Here is a 22,704-nt window from a genome sequence, read left to right as displayed (position 1 = left end):
ACTGAGACTTAAGATGTAAATTTAGGAGTCAGCACGATGAAGACGATAAAAGCAATGAGACTTGTTGATATAACCTAGGAATTGAGTAGAGAGAGAAGAAAAGAGGTCTAAGAATTGAGCTCTGGGATTCGTCAATATTTAGAAGTGAGGGCAGACAAAGATTTAGTAAAATAAACTACAGAGTGGCCAGTGAAGCTGAAGAAAACCCAGGAAAGGGTGATATTCCAGAAGCCAAGTGAAGGTTGAGGTTGTTGGTTCAGTGCTGTGGAGGTGCAGGGGACGGAGAGCAGACCGCTGGGTTTGGCACCACGGCAGTAACAGAAAACTCTGATAAGAGCAGTTTCAGCTGAGGAGCAGGAATGAAAACCCAATTAGAAAATCTGGTTGAGATAAGGATATGCTTTCAAGGAGCTTTTCTCTAGGGGGAAGAGAAAAAATGTAGTAGCTGGATGAAAATATGAATGAAGAGAAAGTGTGAGGAATTACTTTTAACACAGAACCTATGTGATGGCATGGTTGTATGCTAATAGGAATTATCTAATATAAAAGGTAAAATGTGATTATTGAAGAGTAAGGCTAAGTCTGTGAGTACACAAATGGGGATTCTGTACAAAAATGGAAGGACTGGCCTTTTCCCATTATAAAAGGAAGAAAGGCAAAGTGTAGAGTTACACAAGTGGTAGACTGATAGATTTGTTGGTGGAGAGATATGAAAGTTCTCTTCTAGCTGCTTCTATTTTCTCAGTAAAATAAGAAACAAGGTCAAAGCTGAGAATGAAAAGAGAGGAGTTGTGTTGGAAGTTGGAGCAGAGAAGATATGATAGAGTAGCTTTGGAAAACGGGGAAGGTACTGATTAGGGAAATATTACAGGGCTGCCAGGAACACTAAGTGCTCTCATGAATTAAAATGAGACCATTCATCTTGAAAAATACTTGACAGTAATAAACATCAAAATAATAAGTATGAAAATAACAACTTTGCTAAAATTCTATTGCTACCGTGTATTTTCTATATGCCAGGCACCATACTAAGTCAGTTATGTTTTATATAAACATATGTCTTCTTATTATCCTCATTTTACAGATCAAACTGAGGCTCAGTAAACAACAAAATCCAGATTTTAATTTAGCTTTTTTCTAATACCAGAAGCTTTCTTCCTGTTGACTGTATTATACAACCTCTAACAGTATGTAAATCTTACACTGAATGTGGTTAAAATCTTTTAATGCCATAGGACCTTATAGGTAGCAATGTTCTTATAACGCAACTGTTTGTTAGACTAAGTTCTATCAAGGAAGAATAATTTGCAAATTCATGAACTGTATTTCTTCTTACATTTGCATACAAAAGCTAATTCCTGGGAACCTCCCTGGTAATCCAGTGGCTAAGACTCCATGTTACCAATGCAGGGGGCCTGGATTTTATCCCTGGTCAGGGAACTAGGTCCCATGTGCTGCAACTAAAGACCCCACGTGACACCATGAAGACTGAGGGTCCTGCAGGTGGCAACTAAGACCCAACAGCCAATAAATACATTTTAAAAAATAAATATTTAGAGCCAACGTTTTAGCAAGGATGTTCTAGTTTAAGCACAAGTCACTGGCTCCCTGCCCCTAATAACATGAAGGTGTGATTAGATGTCATAATAATATCAACATTTCACAACTCCTCTATTTCACCGCAGGAAGCCAAGGTCAATTAAGACTCACCTATCAACACCACTGACCAAAAAAGAATTAGGCTTTACTGGGGAATGGAGGCGGAGTGGGGGTGGGGTGGAGGGTGAGGGGGTGGGGACGTAAGAGTTAAGAAAAATAATATGCTAACTACCTTATCAGTTACACTTACAGCCACAGTATGGAGGGAAAGAGAGGAAAATTATCATTTTAACAGCAGGCACCAGAGTCTCCCTTGGGGAGGTAACTGTCTGTTGAAGAGTATATCTTGACAACATACCCTGTTTTCTCCGGGCAAGACGAGGTCTCAAGGCCTGGCTGGGAAGCAGACGCCTAGCCTTCTCTGCCTATGACACAGAATTAGGGGCCCACTGGCAGAACAGGGGAGAAAGGTACCAGAGAAGGGAAGCTGTGGTACCAGTGCAGGAAAGAGGGCGCCACGGCAGGAGTCCACACCGGCCAGCGACAGGCAAGGGCCAAAGACTGTGAAGTGACTGCAGGCCTCTAAAAAGAATAGCTCACGTTCCATTTTAAATTATCTGCAATATTTTAAATGCAAACCTTTACTACGCCACCAAATCAGAAAAGTGTGCGGCGCACAGGAATACCGTATATAACTGCTGCGGGTTGCAGGCAGAGCAGTGGCGGGGGGGGGCAATCAAAGCAAGAGGGCTGACTCCACGTGTGGTCCAGCAAGGAGCAAGTGGTGGGAAATTAATGTTTCTGCAAAAGCAGAAACTCAAAATTAAAAGTCATTGTAAACCCTAGAAGTTCTCAGAAGTCCTGAAAAAGAATTTTTGGTGTGGGATAAGGTTAGCTTGAGTCAATCATATCTAAATCTCAAAAGTCACGTTGATATTTGGCATGTAAAAATTTTTTTTTCAAAATACTTTTTAAATTGATCACTTCTATCATTTTGAGGCTTTTATATTCATACTATAAAGTATAAAGAAACTCTTTACAGTATTTAAACTATATTAAATTTTTTTCAATTTTAAAAAGCTAGAAAAATACAAAAAGATAGATTTCCCCATAATCCCACCATTACGTATACTCATACACAAATTAGAAAGTAAAAAATACCTTTCTACACCTCCCATTTTACTTCCCCAGAGGTAACCACTGTTACATGTATCAGTTTTATTCATTTTCAGACTTTTTACTATAATTTTACAGTGTATATATATATATTTCCCATTCTAGAAAGCAGGTTGTACTAGACATATTGTACTGTAACTAGCTTCATTCACTTCACATACTGTGAACACTATTTTCCAAGTAAAAACATATCAACCTACTTTATTTTGTTAAATGATTGCATAGTATTTCATTACATGAATTTATCAGTTTGTCCAGTTCTCCATTGTCAGGCATTTATGCTTTTTTCCAAATGTTTGTTACTATAAATAACACACTATACTGAACTTTGTAAGAAAGATTCCTAGGAGTAGAGTTTCTAAGTCAAAGCATGTGAGTATTTTAGTTATTTACAGACCATGTCAAACTGCCCTCCAAAAGGCTCTACAAATTTACATTCCAATTATCAAACAGTGTATCCTACATCTTTGTCAAACCTGAATATTATCAACAGTTCAAGTTTTGTCAATCAGATTGAAAAAAAAATTTTTTTGGTTCATTTAGTACTTGCATTTCTCTCATTACTGATTTTGATGAATTGGTTCAACATCCTTCTCTACACTTACTCATTTGTATCTCTTCAGTTGAATTACACACTAATATAACTTTATTTCTTTTTATTGGATTGCTTTTATTTGTAAAAGCTTTTATGTATAATGAATACAATGTTTTATATTTTGTGTTGTAAATATTTTCTCAAAGTCCATGAAACAGAGACTTCTGGTTGTCTCCTAATATTTACTCTTCTTTTAAAAAGGCAAATGACCCCCAGCTAAAGGTCATATTTCCAAGCTCCCCTGCAACCTGTTCAACCAGGTGACCAAGTTCTAGTCAAAGTGATGTGGCATAGCAATGATTATGCTCATAAAAGAAAGGGATGTTTATAGCAATCTGCTGGCTGATGAGGGCACAGTGATGAGCCGTCTTTAACCATGTAACACCTGAGAGCCAGCAGAGAAGTGAAGCTGCCACATCGCCTCTGGACAGCTTACTCTCAGACTGTAACACGAGGAAGAAAACCAACTTGTTCTAAATTGTTTAAGACACTGGTATTCTGCTTTTTACAGTAGCCTAATTCATACGTGGATTAATATGGAATTTGGAATCTGTAAGTGAGGTGCTGCTTGTAATTCCAATAAAAATATGTGATTCTGGCTCAGCAGTCAGACAGCAGGTAGTTGAGACACAGTGGGCTAGAATGTTGGTGATCTCTGTAATCCATGTCAAAATATTTGGTAAAATCATTGCCTGTGATACCCTGGAAAGTAGACCACATGCCAATGGGCAGGTAACCAGAAGGGGAAAGGCTGAAAAAATTCACAATGTGTTGGCTGTTTCCTGATACATTCAGCAAAACCCGAAAAGATAAACTCTAGTTAGAGGTAGCTGGTATGCAAGTAGAGACGCAAAAAATATTCCTCTGCCTGTGGTTGGTCACCAACTGACTAGCGTTCAGTAATTTGAGGTGTGCTTTAATATCCCAACTTGGAAGAGTAGTAAGAGATACCTCTAAGCTTTTCTCAAGTACTTCTGATTGACTATAATGAAAATCAGATCAAGAGTGTTATCGTCCCAATCAAACCCATCTTTTCCGGTATCTCAATATAAAGTGCCATTAGGTTGAGGGAAGAGGATGGACAAAGTGCAAACAGTAAATCAAATACCAGACTTTTCAGGCTTAAAAACTACCTAGATGAGACCTCTAACACATATTTGGAACGACCAAAGAGAAACAAAAGTCTTCCAAGTTCTTTTGAAAGAATTAAAATGCCAGAGAAATAAAAAGCCCTGGCCTGTTAAAATGTGTGATTGTTCAGCCTCTGAAGTAATCCTCAGACCCTTTAGGTCCCCTCTAGCAGAAGCAGGCAACAAAAACTGGATTGCTTCAAAGACATGCGTATTCCCCAGCACCACTTCAACATAACGATTTGTGTGTATCAGTGATGTGTTCCTTTTGACTGCTGAAAAGCATTTGGCAGCATGGGCACACTGCGATTTGTCGATCTGTTCACTTTTGAACAGACACTTGTAGTCGTTTCTAGGGCCTCTGGGCACGTGTGCTTAGCTGCTCAGTCCTGTCTGACTCTGCAACTCTAAGGACTGTAGCCCACCAGGCTCCTCTGTCCATGGGATTCTCCAGGCAAGAATAGTGCAGTGGGTAGCCATTCCCTTCTCCAGGGGATCCCCAACCCAGGGATTAAACCCAGGTCTCCTGCATTGCAGGCGAATTCTTTACCATCTGAGCCACCAGGGAAGTCCAAGACTGTTTAACTACTACAAATAAACTGCCAAGTATATTTGTGTAATAGTCTTTCTCCACCCATCATGGCTGGGTTGGGTAGCAGAAACATGTTTAACTTGATTTTTAAAAAACTGCCAAGCTATTTCCAAAAGTGGTTACACTATTTTAAATTCCCAGTTCCAGATGCCTCATCAATACCTGGTATGGTTATATTTTTTAAAAATATTAGCCATTCTAACTGGTGTGTGCTGCGGTATCTCTTTTTTAATATTTATTTGCGCCAGGTCTTAGTTGCAGCAAAATGGATCTTCAATCTTCACTGCGGCATGCTGGATCTTTAGGGGTGGCATTCAAACTCTTAGTTGTGGTATATGAGATCTAGTTCCTTGACCAGGGGTCAAACCTGGGCCCCTTGCAGTAGGAGCTTGGAGTCTTAGTGATTAGACCACCAAGGAAGTCTCTCTCATTGTAGTTTTAATCTGACTTCTCTGATGATTAAACATCTATTCATGTGCTTACTCGCCATTTGTATATCTTCTTTTGAAAAATGTCTCCTCCAGTTGTCTCCTCAACTTTCAATTGCATTGTAAGAGTTCTTTTCACATTCTAGATACTATCTTTGTTTTGATATATGTGTTGTTAATATTTTCTGCTAGTCTTTGGCCTACCTTTTCATTTTCTGAAAGATATCTTTCAAAGAGCAAAAGTTTTAAATTTTGATGAAATCCAATTCATCAATTTTTTCTTTATTGATCATATATTTTGTGTCCTAAGAAATTTTTGCCCAGAGAAGCAAAGTTTGTCTTTTTCTTCTAAGAAGCTTTATAGTTGTATGTTTTAAATTTAGGTCTGTAAAGTATGTTTAATTTCTTTTTTATTCCCCCTTTTTTTTAGTTAACTTTTATGTGAGGTGTGAGGCATGGGTAAATGTTAATTTTTGTTGGAAACACTTTCCTTTCTCCATTGCATTGCCTTAGCACCTTTGTTGAAAGTCAATTGACCACATAGGTGTGGATCTATTTCTGGACTTTCTTTTTTGTTTCATTCATCTCATTGCCTCCCTTTTCACCAATACCAAACTATTTTGATTATTATGGCTTTATGGTAAGTCCTCAGTTCAGCTCAGTTCAATCACTCAGTCGTGTCCGACTCTTTGCGACACCATGGACTGCAAGACACCAGGTTTCCCTGTCCATCACCAACTCTCACAGTTTACTCAAACTCATGTCCATCGAGTCAGAGATGTCATCCAACCATCTCATCCTCTGTGGTCCCCTTCTCCGCCTGCCTTCAATCTTTCCCAGCATCAGGATCTTTTCCTATGAGTCAGTTCTTCAGATCAGGTGGCCAAACTACTGGAGTTTCAGCTTCAGCCTCAGTCCTTCCAATGAATATTCAGGATTGATTTTCTTTAGGACTGACTTGTTGGATCTCCTTGCAGTCCAAGGGACTCTCAAGAGTCTTCTCCAATACCACAGTTCACAAGCATCAATTCTTCCACGCTTGGTTTTATAGTCCAACTCCCACATCCAAACATGACCACTGGAAAAACCACAGCTTTGACTAGATGGACCTTTGTCGGCAAAGTAATGTCTCTGCTTTTTAACATGCTGTCTAGGTTGGGCATAGCTTTTCTTCCAAGGAGTAAGCGTCTTTTAATTTCATGGCTGCAGTCACCATCTGCAGTGATTCTAGAGCCCAAAAGAATAAAGTCTCTCACTGTTTCCCCATCTACTTGCCATGAAGTGATGGGACCAGATGCCATGATCTTAGTTTTCTGAATGTTGAGTTTTAAGCCAACTTTTTACTCTCCTCTTTCATCAAGAGGCTCTTTAGGTCTTCTTTGCTTTCTGCCATAAGGGTGGTGTCATCTGTATATCTGAGGTTACTGATATTTCTCCTGGCAATCTTGATTCCAGTTTGTGCTTCAGCCAGACAGGCATTTCGCATGATGTACTCTGCATACAAGTTAAATAATCAGGATGACAATATACAGCCTAGATGTACTATTTGGAACCAGTCTGTTGTTCTGTGTCCAGTTCTGTTATTTCTTGACCTGCATACAGATTTCTAAGGAGGCAGGTAAGGTGGTCTGGTATTCCCATCTAAGAATTTTCCACAGTTTGATGTGATCCACACAGTCAAAGGCTTTGGCGTAGTCAATAAAGCAGAAGTAGATGTTTTTCTGGAACTCTTGCTTTTTTGATCATCCTGATGATTCAGGATGGTAAGTCTGGTAAAGCCTCCTCTAGTTTTTTATTTTGAAAACTTGCTTTGGTTATCTGTGTCCTTAGAATTTTCTTTTAAATTTTAGAATCAGCTTGTCATTAAAGAAAAAATGTCTACTAGAATTCTGATTAGGATTGCATTGAATTTATAGATCAATTTGGGGAGAACTGTCACTTTAACAATACTGGGTATTCTTATCCATGAACATGGCACACCTTTCTATTTAAGTTAATTTCTTTTATTAATATTTATTAATTCCTTTCAGCAAAATTTGTAGCTTTCAGTGTCGAAGTCTTAGACATCTTTTGTTCAGTTTATACCTAGGTATCTTTTGATTTTGGTCCTATTGTAACTGTCTGATTTTTTTAAATTTCATTTTCCAGTTGTGTGCTAATTTATAAAGAAGGAACTGTATTTGCATATTAACTATATGTCTTGCTAAGCAAGACATAACCTTGCTGATTCATTTACTTGTTCTAGTAGTTTTGCTACATTCCCCAGATTTTTAACATAAGTAATCATATCATCTGCAAATACAGTTTCACTTCTTCCTTTCCCATCTTTACATCTTTTATTTCCTTTTATTGCCTATTGCAACGGCAAGGTCCACGCGTACAATACTGAACACGAGCGGTACCAGTGGGCATCCTCGCCTTGTTCCCAGTCTCGGGGGAAAGCAGCTTGGTCTTTCACTATTGATCATGATCTTTTTTATACATATTTTATAGATGTTTCTCTATCAGTTTGAAAGTTTCCCCTACCCCTATGTTGTTGAGAGATTTTATTACTAAAGCGTGCTGACGTCTGTCAAGTGCTTTCCTTGGGCCTACTGAAACTGTCATAGTTTTTCTCCTTTATTGTTAGTATGATGAATAACAGTGTTTAACATCTGAAATGCAATCAAGTCTTGCATTCCTGATCCAAACTCTCCTTGGTTTGTCCATCATCATTTTTACACATTGTTGGAGTCAACTTACTAATATTTTGTTAATTATTTTTGCACATATATTCATGCGGATTATAAGTCTGTGATTTCCTTTCTTCTTGTGAGGAAAATGTTTGGTAACCAACTTCTTTAAAAGGTGTAGGGCTATTCATTAGATCTTCTTGTGTGAATTCTGGCAAGTTGTATTTTTTAAGAAATGTGTCTATTCCATTTATGTAGCTGTGTTCACTGACATAAGACTCTCCATGGGATTCTCTTATTATCCTTTTACCATTCATAGATTCTGAGGTATTAGTCTCTTTTTCATTCTTAATAGTTATGATTTGTGTTCTGTATGTGATCTCAGGGGATCAGTCTAGCTAGGAGTTTGTCAAAATTGTCGATCTTTTCAAAGAGCTAGCTTTATATTTGTTAGTCTTCTCAATTGTCTGTCTTCTATATCACTGACTTCTACTTTTACTTACTTATTTTTGGCTGTGTTGCGTGGCTTGTGGGATCTTAGTTCTAGGGATCTTGGACTAGGGATAGAACCCACACCCTTGGAGGTGGAAAGTCCAAAGTTCTGAGTACTAACCACTGGACCACCAGGGAATTCCCTCTGCTTTTATTTTTAACATTTACTTTGGGTTTATTTTCCTCTTCTCTTTATAGTTTCATATGGTAAAACCTCAGGTCATTGATTTTAGGTCTTACTTATTTTCTATTAGCCTTTAAAGCTGTATGTTTGATTCTAACACTGCTTTAGCTGCATCCCACAAACTCGGATATTGTATTTTGATTGTCAGTCAGTTAAAAATATTTTCTAATTTTTCTTGTGATTTTGTCTTTGAGTCACAAATGATTTAGAAGTATGTTTATTTCGAGATATTTGATCTTTTCCTAATTTTTTTGTTATTGATTTCTAATTTGATCTGTTTAAAGAAAGAAAATACACTTTGTATGACTTCAATTCTATTAAATGTATTGAGACTTGTCTTATGGTCCAGTGAATGACCTATCTGGTAAATGTACTATACGCACTTGAGAACAATGTATATATTCTGCAAACACTGGATGCTCAGTGTTCCAAAAATGCCAATTAGATCAAGGTGATTACATTGTTCATATCTTCTATGTCTTTAACTGACATTTTGTCTAGTTATTCTATCAACTGCTTATATAAAAGTATTAAAACATCCTAGTACATTGAGGAATTGACTGTTTCTCTCTTTAATTTTTGTTATTTTGTATCCTGGATTTTGAAGCTCTATTATTACACAAAACACATTTATAATTGATGTGTTGTTGTTTTTCAGTCACTTAGTCAAGTCTGACTCTTTTGACCCCATGGACTGCAGCACACCAGGCTTCTGTCCTTCACTAGCTCCCAGAATCTGTGTGTTGTTGTTTTTCAGTCACTTAGTCAAGTCTAACTCTTTTGACCCCATGGACTGCAGCACACCAGGCTTCTGTCCTTCACTAGCTCCCAGAATCTGCTCAAACTCATGTCCATTGAGTCAAAGATGCCATCCAACCATCTCATCCTCTGTCATCCCCTTGTCCTCATGCCCTCAATCTTTCCCAGCAGCAGGGTCTTTTCCACTGACTTGGCTCTTTGTATCAAAGTGTAGGAGTAAGGTCTTTTCAAATGAGTCGGCTCTTCTCATCACGAGGCCAAAGTTTTGGAGTTTCAGCTTCAGCATCAGTCCTTCCAGTGAATATTCAGGGTTGATTTCCTTTAGGATTAACTGGTTTGATCTCCTTGCAGTCCAAGGGACTCTCAAGAGTCTTCTCCAGTACCACAGTTTGAAAACATCAATTCTTCAGCAATCAGCCTTCTCTATAGTCCAACTCTCACATCTGTATATGATTACTGGAAAAACTATAGCTTTGACGATACAGACCTTTGTCGGCAAAGTGATGTCTCTGCTTTTTAATATACCATCTAGTTTGTCATAGCTTTTCTTCCAAGGAGCAAGCGTCTTTTAATTTTATGGCTGTAGTCACTGTCCTTAGTGATTTTGGAGCCCAAGAAAAGTCTGTCACTGTTTCCATTTTTTCCCCATCTATTTGCCATGAAGTGATGGGACCAGATGCCATGATCTTAGTTTTTTGAATGTTGAGTTTTAAGCCAGCTTTTTCACTCTCCTCTTTCACCTTCATCAAGAAGCTCTTTATTTATTCTTCACTTTCTGCTATTAGGTATCATCTGCATATATAAGGTTACTGATATTTTCCCTAGCAATCTTAATTACAGCTTAGGATGCATCCAGGCTGGCATTTCACATGAGGTACTTTGCATGTAAATTAAAAAAGCAGTGTGACAATATACAGCCTTGATTTACTCCTTTCCCAATTTGGAACCAGTCCATTGTTCCAAGTCCAGCTCTAACTACTGCTTCTTGACCTGCATACAGGTTTCTGAGGGGACAGTTCAGGTGGTCTGATATTCCCATCTCTTTAAGTATTTTCCACAGTTTGTTGTGATTCACACAGTCAAAGTCTTTAGCATAGTCAATGAATCAGAAGATGTTTTTCTGGAATTCCCTTGCTTTTTCTATGATCCAGCGGATGTTGGCAATTTGATCTCTGGTTCCTCTGCCTTTTCTAAATCCAGCTTGAACACCTGGAAGTTCTTGGTTCATGTACTGTTGAAGCCTCGGCTTGAAGGATTCGGAGCATTACCTTGCGAGCATGTGAAATGAGCACAAGTATGTGGTAGTTTGAACATTCTTTGTCATACCTCGCTGATAAATTGTTCATCATTATGAAGTGGCCCTCTTTTTAACACTCTAGGACTTAAGGTCTGTTTTATCTGATATTTAAGAATAATCATAACAGCCACCTTATACTTCCTGTTTGCTTGTTCTTTTTCTATCCACTTACTTTCAATACATGTCTCCTGTAGTCAGCCTACAGTAGGACTTACCCCTCTAATCTACTCTAGCAATCTCTGCCTCTGACATTTTAAAACCATTTACATATATAATAGTTGTATTGGTTGAATTTGGGTCAATCACTTTATTATTTGTTTTCTCTTTTCCTTATTTTGCGTTTTTTTTCTTCTTCCTTTCCTGCCCTTTTTTTTTTTTTTGGATTGTTTCTATTATGCTGGTGATTATCCTGGAAACTACAGTATGTCTCCTTGCTTTCTTCTGCCTGAAGAACACCCTGCAGAACTTTCTTTAATGTTTATCTGCTGTGGTGCATGCTCTTGATTTTGTGTTTATCTGAAAATGTCTTCATTTTTGCCTTCATCACTGAAGAATCTTTTTGCTGGGTAGAGATTTCCAGGACTGCATATTTCTTTTAGTATATTGAAAATATGATTCTACTCCTTTCTGGCTTCCATTGTTGTTGTTCAGAAGTAAGCTGTTAGTCTAACTCAGGGCTTGGCAAATTACAATCTCTAGGTCAAACTGAGCCCAGCACCTGTTTTTTGTAAACAAAGTTTTACTGAAATATAGCCACAACCATTCACTTATGTATTATCTATGATTGCTTTTGAGCTACAACAGCAGAACTGAATAGTTAAACAGAGATCATATGGTACTGGCATGAATACAGAAAAACAGACCAATGGACTGGAATAGAGACCTGAAATAAATCCTCACACATATGGTCAATCACCTTGAACAAGGATGCCAAAAACACTCAATGGGGAAAGCTCTCTGCAACAAATGGTGCTGGGAAAACTGGATGTCCATATGCAAGAGAATCAAGGTGGAACCTTGTCTTACATCATCTACAAATATTAACTCAAAATGGATTAAAGACCTAAATATAAGACCTAAAACTATAAAACATGTGAAAGAAAACACAGTGGAAAAACTGTATGACACTAGGCTTGGCAATGATTTCTTGGATATGACACCAACAGCACAGGCAACAAAAGCAAAAATAGACACATGGGACAATGTCAAACTTAAAAACTTCTGTGCATCAAGGGGCAGTCAACAGAAGGACTGTGAGCAGAGTATTAGCTAAATTAATGTGATCTTGAACAAGTTCCTTATCCTCTCCAAGCTTAAGTTTCCTGATCTTTCAAGGAGATGACAATACCACTTTCATCAAGTTTGTAGTATGGCATAAAAATGAGTACGCAGTGAATATTCACTACTGTCCTTTTCTAAATTGCCTTTAAAGTCTATGCCATTGTTTTGAACATCTTCAGTGGTAAGAAATCTTAATCTCTGATTACAGATTGGATCATATACTCAACTAAAAGCAACTGTACAAGTTAAGTTTACCAAATAAGATGAGTGGTCCAGATAGTTTTTGGTAAGTAGGGAAAGAGCAAATAAGCCAAGATGGTGGTGGTCAGACTCTCTCTCCTCACGCCCTCTCTCTCGCCCCACGTTTTGTGAATAATGATTATGTAACTGAGATCATTTATAAGGCTTCCCTTGTGGCTCAGCTGGTAAAGAATCAGCCTGCAATGCGGGAGACCTGGGTTCAATCCCTGGGTTGGGAAGATCCCTGGAGAAGGGAAAGGCTATTCACTCCAGTATACAGTCCATGGGATTGCAAAGAGTTGGATAGCACTGAACATGTGTGTCATGAGGTACTTGCTTGGCCATGGGCTACTTGTGTTCTGTAAGCATATATAAGTTCCACCTGGAAAGCCCTTGAGGGAGGTTATGTTATGTCTGCTGCTACAGTTGCTGTACCAGCCAGGAGAGAAGAAATAGCTGCAGTTCCTACAGCTCATCTAGTTTTCTTCCAACCTCTTAGCTCACACCTTACCTACCCTGCATTCAGCAAACAGTGCATACAGTATGAACAGGGAGACATGGTCTAAATGGCACTTTGCAGAAAGAACCCTGTGAGCCTAAACAACACCTCAATCATATTACTATTAGCTTACTTTTGGGGAAAATTCTCCAGAAGTTCCCAAGGTTCTTCCAATTTTTATAAGTTAACATGACTGTTTGACCTGACTGCTTAATTCACTGAATTGCACGCATCTGACATGCATATAATTTAATAATATTCACATTGTCTACTGAAAACTTTGATGATTTGGTTTTGGATATCATACAAGAAACATATTTTATTAAATGTCACTATTTTCTTAAAAAAGATTCTGTCCATACCCCTAGAAAGAGTAACACCAACTGTACTAAAACAATCACCAACTCTGGGTTCCTACAAACCACAAGAAAAATCCCACTGATACAGAGTCATACTTTATAATATGCTCAGGGTAATATCTTTAATGTTCATCTAATTTTTTCTTGCCACAATTTAAGAACATGCCCTTTTGTACTATACTCTGCTAATAAAAGAACCAAGTACTCCTGTAATTACAAAGTCTTTGGCATCTGAAGCAGTTATTAAACTGTCTTTCATCCTTGCATTCTCCTAGTTAAATAATACAAATTGTTTTGCTTTTACTATGTTCTCTTTGCAAAAGCTCATATTTTTACATGCAATGCTGAAATATAATGTGGACTTAACTTTACAGGGATAATTAAGAAAACAGAGCTAAAATCACAGTTATATTAAGCAGCAATGTGATAAGTGTAGCTATGAATAATAGCTGAAGACCATTCAGAAATTAATTCCACACTGTAACTCTACCACAAGCGTTCCAGAGCACAACAGTCCTTACCAGGAGACTTTCCTTGCTGTGAGTTGCTTCTTCGCTCTCTGTATCTGGCTGGAGTGGATAAACCCATGTCTTTACTAGGCTTGCTAGCAGGCCCCATTTCGGAAATAAGGAATCCCATTTGTTCTGAAGGCAAGATATTCTCAGGTGGATTGGTCTGGCATTTTATACTGGCATCCACCTAAAATATTAAACCCACTCATTATTCCAAATTACCCCCAAACAGCTACTAAAAATTAAGATATTTTATCAGAGGAGTTCTATTATAGAAAAATGATCCAACAAACATAATCGTTAAAGCTTTTTAATCCTTATGAATGATACTACCCAATTTTGTTAAGCTAACCTGAATCTTTGGTAGTAAGATGTATATTTCCCCATACAGAAACCACTGAAATGTCTATGCAGCTAAAATATGTACCTATGACCAGAGGAAGATTCACCATGAAGCTTCATTTTTTAAATAAAATTCACATACACAATTTATAACTGGTTAACACCACTATCTTTTCCCACTCTAACATCTCTTCCATCAGATTTCCCCTCTTGGTGATACTGGAATGGCCGTAGGTATGATCCTGTTGGATGATGTCAGAGGGGCTGTGAATACTTTATTCTACTAATTTTGGTTTCTTTGTCTTAATAAGGCTCTCAAAATTGCATAAGCTTCAGCCCCTATAAAATCTAGATCTGCCTTGCTTATGATACATAGATTTCTTTCTTGGAGTTCCTATGTTTTCTTCAGAATACCTAATCCCTTTGTCAAGTTGACCAATTTCTGAAAAATTCTATATAATAATGAATTTATTTTAAAATAAAACTATATATTAAAGTAGGGCTAGAAGTTCAAAATACAGCTTTCAAAAGCTGTGATATCCAAATTTTTTTAAAGAAACTATGTGAATGCAATTTTAAGGTATGAAATCTAATATTTTGGATGTGACTATGAAGGAATAAAGACACATTTCATGATCTTTTCACAGGTGTATTTGAAACACAAAGGTTTACTGAATTTATAATATTATTTTAATACATAGTACACTGGGTCTCAATGTTTGGGCTCAGAAAGGACAATGAGTTGATAGAAACCTTAAGACATTTGGCTCTTAAGTTAGCCAGAAAAGAATGCCTTAGGCCCGGGGGCTTCACTCACTGTCCAGAGGTTAGGACTCCATGCTCTCACTCCTGAGGGCCCAGGTTCAATCCCTGGTTAGGGAACTAAAATCCCACAAGCCACGTGGTGTGGCCAAAATACACACACCACTGCCAAAAAATTATCTTGTGAAGCTCTAAAGATGAAGACATTTTCAACTCCATTAAAGAAAAAAATCCAAAATGAAATACATATATATCAGGCTAGGATTGAGAAAAAAATACTTAATCACAAAAGTGATTTTAATTTGGATATACTTTTATATTTTAGAATGCGAGTTTATTCATTTTCTGGTCATAAGCTAGCAGTGATAAAGGATTAGTCTCTACTTTCGGAATATCTCTCTCAAACCAGAGTCAGAATTCTACTTTAGGAATGAGAATATTAGCAAGGAAATTCACACACAGTATGCTCTCAAGTCAAATTAGAATCCAATAATGCTGTAAGAAAGTATGAAAATACTTTCTAGCATCTCTTTACCTCCATGCTACAAATGGCCAGGAAAGTTCTGATGTTATCTATGAGATAAACCATCCATCTGAGAAGTGGAATTTAATCAGGCAGGCACACCTAGTCCACTCAAATTAAGTCTGGAAGTGAAACTCAGAGGATGTTTTTAACATGAAAATATTGGTAAATCTTATACCACAGTGCTCATTCAAACCATAACATAATGAGAGCATGCCTGACAGTTCAGGTTACTTCTTTCTGAAATGCTTTGTGCAGAACCACTGGGACATGATCCTTCTGGAAAGCATAATGAACTCGTATTAAACCCAAATAAAACCGGGACAAAGGCCCGACTACAACAGTCCTTAGCAAGAAGCACCAGGTACCTCTGAACATTACTAGGAGTTTTTCTTTGCCTCTTACCTGGTGTGTGCTGAATGGTAGCCCTTCCTGCACAAACGCTACTGAAGATGGCGATGGATTATGACTCAGCTGCTCCTTCAGTTTGATGTGAGCTTGCTGGTTGATTGCAGACTCTTGCATTGTAGTATTTTCAGCAGGCTGAGCTGGGTGGACGGTATAGATGTACTCAGGTGACTGTGGTAGAGAGCAGGTAATTGCCTGTTCTGTTCCAACCACAAAAGACGTAATATCTGAGCCTACAGGAGTAAGTGGCTCCAGCTGGCTAGCCTGACTTGTGGAAGATGGATTGCTGTTGTTTGAATTAGCTAGAATATGTTGGCCTCTATTAGACTGGGATGTTGAGCACTGATTCTCAACAGGCTCCACCTTGACCATCTCCAATTTAGGGGAGGAATGCAACTCATCTACTATCTGAAAAACAGCCTCTAGGTTTACTTCTGTCTTTTTATTTTCATCAGTAGCACTGCAAGGCCAATTAGAAGGCAGAAATTCAACTGGATAGGAAGACTGCATTGGAGGATTCTGGGAAAAGAGAAAATAGGATTCTTTGGATAGAAAATCAAATATGAAATTAAGGAGGAAAGCAAAAACATTTACGCTGATGAATGCTAAACATAAACAAATTAAACTTGAAGTTCACTAAGAAAACTTGAATGCCAGTCAAGTTTTCGGCAGTGGTACCTTTAACTCTATTGTTAGCATTAGCACACGAACTATTATATGTCAACCACTATGCTAAGTTTTAATATTGGAATGGACCAACAATTCTCAGGGTTAAAGTACACAAAATCAAAAACAAGCTATAGTATCCAAATACCTATTTGCTGATAAAATGTCTATGTATCAAATTCTATCAGAAAGGTTGACAGACAAAAACATACACTTGTTTTAGGAATGTAGTAAGGAAATAAACACAGGCTGCTCACAAGTCCACCAATGCTTCAATAGATTCAGGGGGAAATACTGATATTCTGCTCCAAATAATCTGGGGAAAAAATGGATGGAACATCAAATGTCCTTTGTTGAGATTATTTTAATACTAAAACAATAGATTAAAATAGCTGTCACTTTTAGACTGATATCCTCAAGATGTATTCTCTTATACATAGTAGTGCGCACAGTTACATCTGATGATAAACAGCCTCAAGCTATGAACACAGAATACTGAAGAGTAATGATTAAATAAAATATGTATTGAGGTGTTGCCAAATGCAGAGTTTTGCACAGAATAGGTATTCAGTAATTGTTTGCTGACTATATCAGGTTATAAACATAAGATACAGAAGAGTTATAATTAAATAAAATAGGTAGTGAGTCAATGTCGCCAAACACACTACAAAGACTGCATCAATAATTTGAAGGCCACTAATGCCAAATAATGTAAATCTAAATGGCTTTAAACATCAAGCTACTGTACTATAGCTGTACACCATTTATTGAGTTGTTACTACATGCCAGGCATACACAAAGTGCTTTCTGTACATTATTTCATTTAATCCTCATAAGAGGTCAATGAAATGTGATAATCTCCATTTCCAAATAGTGGAACTAAAGTTCAGAGAAACTTTATAATTTACTCAAAGTCACAATGAAATAACTAACAGAGCCAGGTTTCAAGCCTAGGTTTGCCTGACTCCAGAATTCTTGCTCTTAATCATTACAATATACGAACCATTCATGCCCAGTCATCACATCTACAATCCAACAAAACTTAACTGCAATTATTTCCAGAATGGCTTCTGAAATCCTTCCCTTTTTTCCATTTAAAATTTTTATGTCAGACTTCCCTGGTGATGCAGTAGGTAAGAATCCACCTGCCAGTTCAGAGGACACGGGTTCTATCCCTGGTCCAGGAAGATTCCGCATGTTGCAGGGCAACTAAAGCCTGCATGGCACAACTACTGAGCCCAAGTGCTGCAACTCCTGAAGCCCACGAGCACAGAGCCTGTTCTCCGCAATGGGAGAAAGTAGAGCAATGGGAAGTCCTTGAACCATAAGGAAAAGTAGTCCCCACTCGTCACAGTAGAGAAAGTCAGCGCAAAGCAGTGAGGATCCAGCACACCCAAAAATAAATAAATACATAATTAAAAAAAACTTTTTAAAATAAAAGTTTTATGTCTACTTATCTGTTTTCCTACAATCAACATGTATTGCCTTTGCAATAAGAAAAAGTCTTTAAAGATGTTTTAAATGACTTATTTAAAACATAATCAAGAAATACCAACAGAGATTCTCTAGTATGACCCAGGGGAGAGAATGCCTGAATCTACAGATAAGAGCATCTAATTTGTGAGACAGACATGTCCTTCCAGTGAAAATGAAACAGCTAGACTAACATGCTTGATGATATCTGCATTAAATATGTCCATCTATGTCCCCCTAACTGGATTCTGTACTCTCCAAACAACAATCTGATTATAATTTGACTTCCAATGTATATTTTCTAAATTAAAAAAAAGAAAACAGGAATGCACTTTTGAGTACTGGAATGCCACTAGTAAGGTATTTTTTAAGAATGGAAGCTATCCTCTTTTTCCGGTGGCGGAGTCTGGAGAAGACGCGCAGAAATGGCACCTCGCAAGGGGAAGGAAAAGAAGGAAGAACAGGTCATCAGCCTCGGCCCTCAGGTGGCTGAAGGAGAAAATGTATTTGGTGTGTGCCACATCTTTGCATCCTTCAACGACACTTTTGTGCACGTCACCGATCTTTCTGGCAAGGAAACCATCTGCCGTGTAACTGGTGGGATGAAGGTGAAGGCTGACCGAGATGAGTCCTCTCCATATGCTGCCATGTTGGCTGCCCAGGATGTAGCCCAGAGATGCAAGGAGCTGGGCATCACTGCCCTCCACATCAAACTCCGGGCCACAGGAGGAAATAGGACCAAGACTCCTGGACCAGGGGCCCAGTCAGCGCTCAGAGCCCTTGCCCGCTCAGGGATGAAGATTGGGCGGATTGAGGATGTCACCCCCATTCCCTCCGACAGCACCCGCAGGAAGGGGGGTCGCCGTGGTCGCCGTCTGTGAACAAGACTCCTCAAATCATTGCTTTCTGTTAATAAATTGCTTTGATGTAAAAAAAAAAAAAAAAAAAAAAGAATGGAAGCTATCGTGATTACATGATATCAAAGGAAAACAATTCCAATCTTTAAGCAACTGCAACATAAAAATACAAACAGGATTTAATTTTATCCTAAAACTGGTAGTCTACAACATTTAAATCAAAGAAATTGCTTCCTAATAAATAATGAGAAAATGATTGAAGTGTGGTGTTTACAACACGGGGGCTTTCTCATTTTTTACATCATTTTCCCTTTCTCCCTTAAAAAAAAAAAAGTAATTATCTGTGGTATCTTGGAAGGATCTGTCATTTGGTGATTTATATACTTTTAGAGCTTACCTGGAAAAATAAATTAGTTTACCACTGTATTCAGTTTTACCACCACTGACAGTTTAGTTGAACGACACTGTTTCAACTAACTGACAGCAATGATGAAAATGTTCTGTGCGCTATAAAATTCGGTAGCCCCTAGCCATATGAAACTATTAAGCATCTGAAATGTGGCTAGTGACTAAGGAATGATTTTTAAATTTTGTTTAATTCTAATTAATTTTAATTTAAATAGCCTACATGTGGCTAGTGCCTAATAGTAGGCCCAGAAGTGTAGGCCTGGAAGAATGTTCAGACATCATTTACATCAACTCTTTTTTTTTTTTTTTTTTAAGAATTGAGAAAAACTGAGGCCATAATCCACAGCTTACCTCCGGCTACTCATTAAGATAAAATTACACGCTGAAACTCTGCGTGGTCAACTGGCCAACCGTACTGCTCCTGACGCAGAGAATGTCCACGGCTCCCAGCTCTTACCTGGAAGTAGTTGCAGTGTGCGTAGGAAGAGGCGGTGGGGCTGACACAGCTACTGAGCGCGTCCATGTGCGTGGAGGGCGAGCAGCACTGCAGCACGGCTGGAACAAAGCCACACAGAAAAGCTGTCAGCCCACAGAAACCCGCAGCCTTCAAGGCGCTCCCCTCTTTCAACCTGGAGCAAAAACTTGCAAAAGTTTTCCTTTGTGGGTGCAATATAATATATTTAGTCCAATGAGGTGCCATTATTCATTGAAAACAAACAGTAATAAAGCAATATTAAAAGTCACTTAAAAGGGTCATTTCTACTTTTATAAATGAATCCTTTAGCACCTAAGTATTTTGCTACATTTCTAACCATTTATTCTTACTGAAAGTAGTAATTTCCTTTTATTGAAAATATCAGAACATATTCAGAATTCTAAAATAATTATTTCAATCATTTTAATAGTAACAAACATTTGGAAGAAGGTGTTTTTAAGTATAAAATAAGTATAAAAACTCTCCAAACACTCCTACTGTATATACAATGCATCCAGTGAAATCTATGGAAAAAAGTGTTTTAATCATTTAGCCAAGTGGTTAGGAACTCAGACCTAGAGCTAGACTGTCTGCCTTTGGAGCCTAGTTACACAAACCTGAGGCTTCCCTGGTGGCTCAGTGGTAAAGAACCTGCCTACCAATGCAGGAGATGCAGATTCCATCCCTGGGTCAAGAAGACACCCTGGAGAAAGAAACGGCAACCCACTCCAGTATTCTTGCCTGGGAAATCCCAAGGACAGTGGAGCCTGGCGGGCTACAGTCAGTCCATGGGGCTGAAAAAGAGTCAGACACGACTTAGTGACTAAACAACAAGAGCATAAACTGGAGTAAGGTCAATCCCTTTGGGCTCCATTTCTGTATCCTACTATTAATAGAACAGGAATAGTAACAGTACCTACTAAGAACAACACTGACATACAGTAAGCAATCAGTATACAAATAGCTAATCATTTTAGTTAAGGAAATACATATTTTCCAAACTTCCTCTTTATAGTTAGGATACCATGAAAAGACTGAATTCTTTGTACTGGTATAGTCATACTTACAGTGAAGTTAAAGTCATTCAGTCGTGTCTGACTCTTTGTGACGCCGTGGAATAGTCCACGGAATTCTCCAGGCCAGAATACTGGAGTGGGTAGCCATTCCCTTCTCCAGGAGATCTTCCCAACTCAGGAATCAAACTGGGGTCTCCTGCATTGCAGGCAAATTCTTTACCAGCTGAGCTACCAGGGAAGTCCCCATACTTACAGATGCAGCCTTAATAATTGGTTGAGTCTCCTCTTTTCCAGAGAGAGAATCTCCAGAACGAATGAGAATCAGTTATAACATCACACCTTTGGATTAAAGAGAGTATGACATTTACTGAGCACCTAACATATTCCAGGCGCAGTCCAAGGCCCTTTACATGTACTGCCTCATTTAATCCAAACAACTGAATGAGATATTAACATTACTTTACAAAAATAAGGAAATTAAAGCTCAGGGATATTAAAAAATGTAAAGTTCACAAAGCTGATAGTGACAGAGGCAATCATCAAACTGTAAAGTACGTGCTCTTCAATGTATCATGATATTTCCCTAATCTTTCTTCCTAAAATGTAATACTTTAATTTTACTAGAACTCCACTTGTGGAATATTTTTAAGGTGTCTTTATTTACAGGTGGCAACATTTTTGGTCCACATTTCTCATATTCTGAATATGCTAGTAAAATTACTAAATAATCTTATTCTGTAATCTTTGAAGTAAATTAGCCTAACAATTGCAAAAATTCATCAAAATGCTTCTCTTTTTATCCATTACTGACCATGGATTTTTAAAATGTCACAAGTTCATAAAGGTATAAGAGAAATATTTTATTATATCATGTGCATTTTAAGGCATTAAATTTTACGCAGGGAAATAAAAAATTAAAATAGTGGATAGAATTCTAGTTCAAATAAAAATATAAGGGTTGATGTTTTCTGAATTACATAATTTTAACAATTCCAGTGGTTAAAAAAGCCAGATATTACTAGGATGGCCACATAAAATTCAAGCAGCTGTCACTTCCCATATCCTTGGAGATTATTCAAATATACAATTAAAAATTTGGGGATTGGAATTTGGTTTCCCAGAATATTTAAAAGCATAAATACCCTGGGAAATAAGTTAAATCCAAAAAGCTAAGGAGGGGACTGCAGGGTTTGCTGAAACTGAAAAAAACTGGGATCTTTTTCCAGTTTTATCAGCTAAGGAAAACTGCCCCCTAGTGGCAGAAAAGACTCAGTCGGGGGCTGTAGATTGTCAACTATCGCGTGTCGTAGATTTTCACCTATCGCGTGTGTGTGTGCTCAGTCATGTCGGGTTCTTTGTGAACCCATGGACTGCAGCTCCTCAGGCTCCTCTGTCCATGGAATTTTCCAGGCAAGAATGCTGGAGTGAGTTGCCATTTCCTCCTGCCAAGGGATCTTTCACCCATCAGGGCACCATAACAGTGTTTTGTTACAAATAAATCAATGAAAGGTATTAGCTTTATTGTTCCGATAGTGCTATAATCAATCTGACGACACTGTTTACCCATTATGAACAGCTGTTAGAGTGTACCTTAAAGTAAATTTCTTGAAAAAATAAAATAGAATATACAACAATAAAATATAACATACAAGTGAATATATTAATATATAGTTGATAGCTGATTTGGTATCTAAGGAAACAGCAAAATAGTGACTGTCCTTTAAAGTGTCCAGTTACAAATGGAAAATAGAAAGGTACCTGCATGAAGAAAGAGAGGTGAATAGGTAATCCAAAAAGACTCCTCAATGGCTACTTCCTTACCAGTTCAGTCCTACTTCATACACTCAACAAACCAGAACAAAGCAAAGTATTAATAAGTTCACTGGATATGAAAATCTAGTTATAAAAATACAACTGTGTGCTTCATACATGACAAATTAATCTAATGTGCATTAGGAA

At 37.9% G+C, this 22,704-nt stretch overlaps 2 protein-coding genes across 2 annotated transcripts in view; one reads left to right on the top strand and one right to left on the bottom strand.

Moving 5' to 3' along the window:
- The window catches only part of HSF5 (heat shock transcription factor 5), a 41,178-nt gene that overhangs the window by 5,350 nt on the left and 13,124 nt on the right, over window positions 1-22,704 (bottom strand). Inside the window, exons 3-5 of the mRNA XM_065910107.1 lie at window positions 19,712-19,809; window positions 15,848-16,369; window positions 13,825-14,002 (exon numbers count right to left, since the gene is read on the bottom strand). Coding sequence (XP_065766179.1) covers window positions 13,825-14,002; window positions 15,848-16,369; window positions 19,712-19,809 — 798 coding nt within the window. The remainder of the gene's footprint in view (window positions 1-13,824; window positions 14,003-15,847; window positions 16,370-19,711; window positions 19,810-22,704) is intronic.
- LOC136149338 (small ribosomal subunit protein uS11) lies at window positions 18,376-18,943 on the top strand. The gene has a single exon (XM_065909535.1). It carries the CDS (start codon window positions 18,415-18,417, stop codon window positions 18,868-18,870), a length of 456 nt encoding a protein of 151 aa, XP_065765607.1. The 5' UTR covers window positions 18,376-18,414; the 3' UTR covers window positions 18,871-18,943.

Source organism: Muntiacus reevesi, chromosome 18 (genome assembly GCF_963930625.1).
Source record: "Muntiacus reevesi chromosome 18, mMunRee1.1, whole genome shotgun sequence".
Taxonomy (NCBI): Eukaryota; Metazoa; Chordata; class Mammalia; order Artiodactyla; family Cervidae; genus Muntiacus; species Muntiacus reevesi.
The sequence above is the reverse complement of the archived record's forward strand: the minus strand, read 5'-3'. Positions and strand labels throughout refer to the sequence as shown.

Excerpts from the sequence above, each read along its gene's own strand:
- LOC136149338 (XM_065909535.1), top strand. The coding sequence starts at position 18,415 with ATGGCACCTCGCAAGGGGAAGGAAAAGAAGGAAGAACAGGTCATCAGC.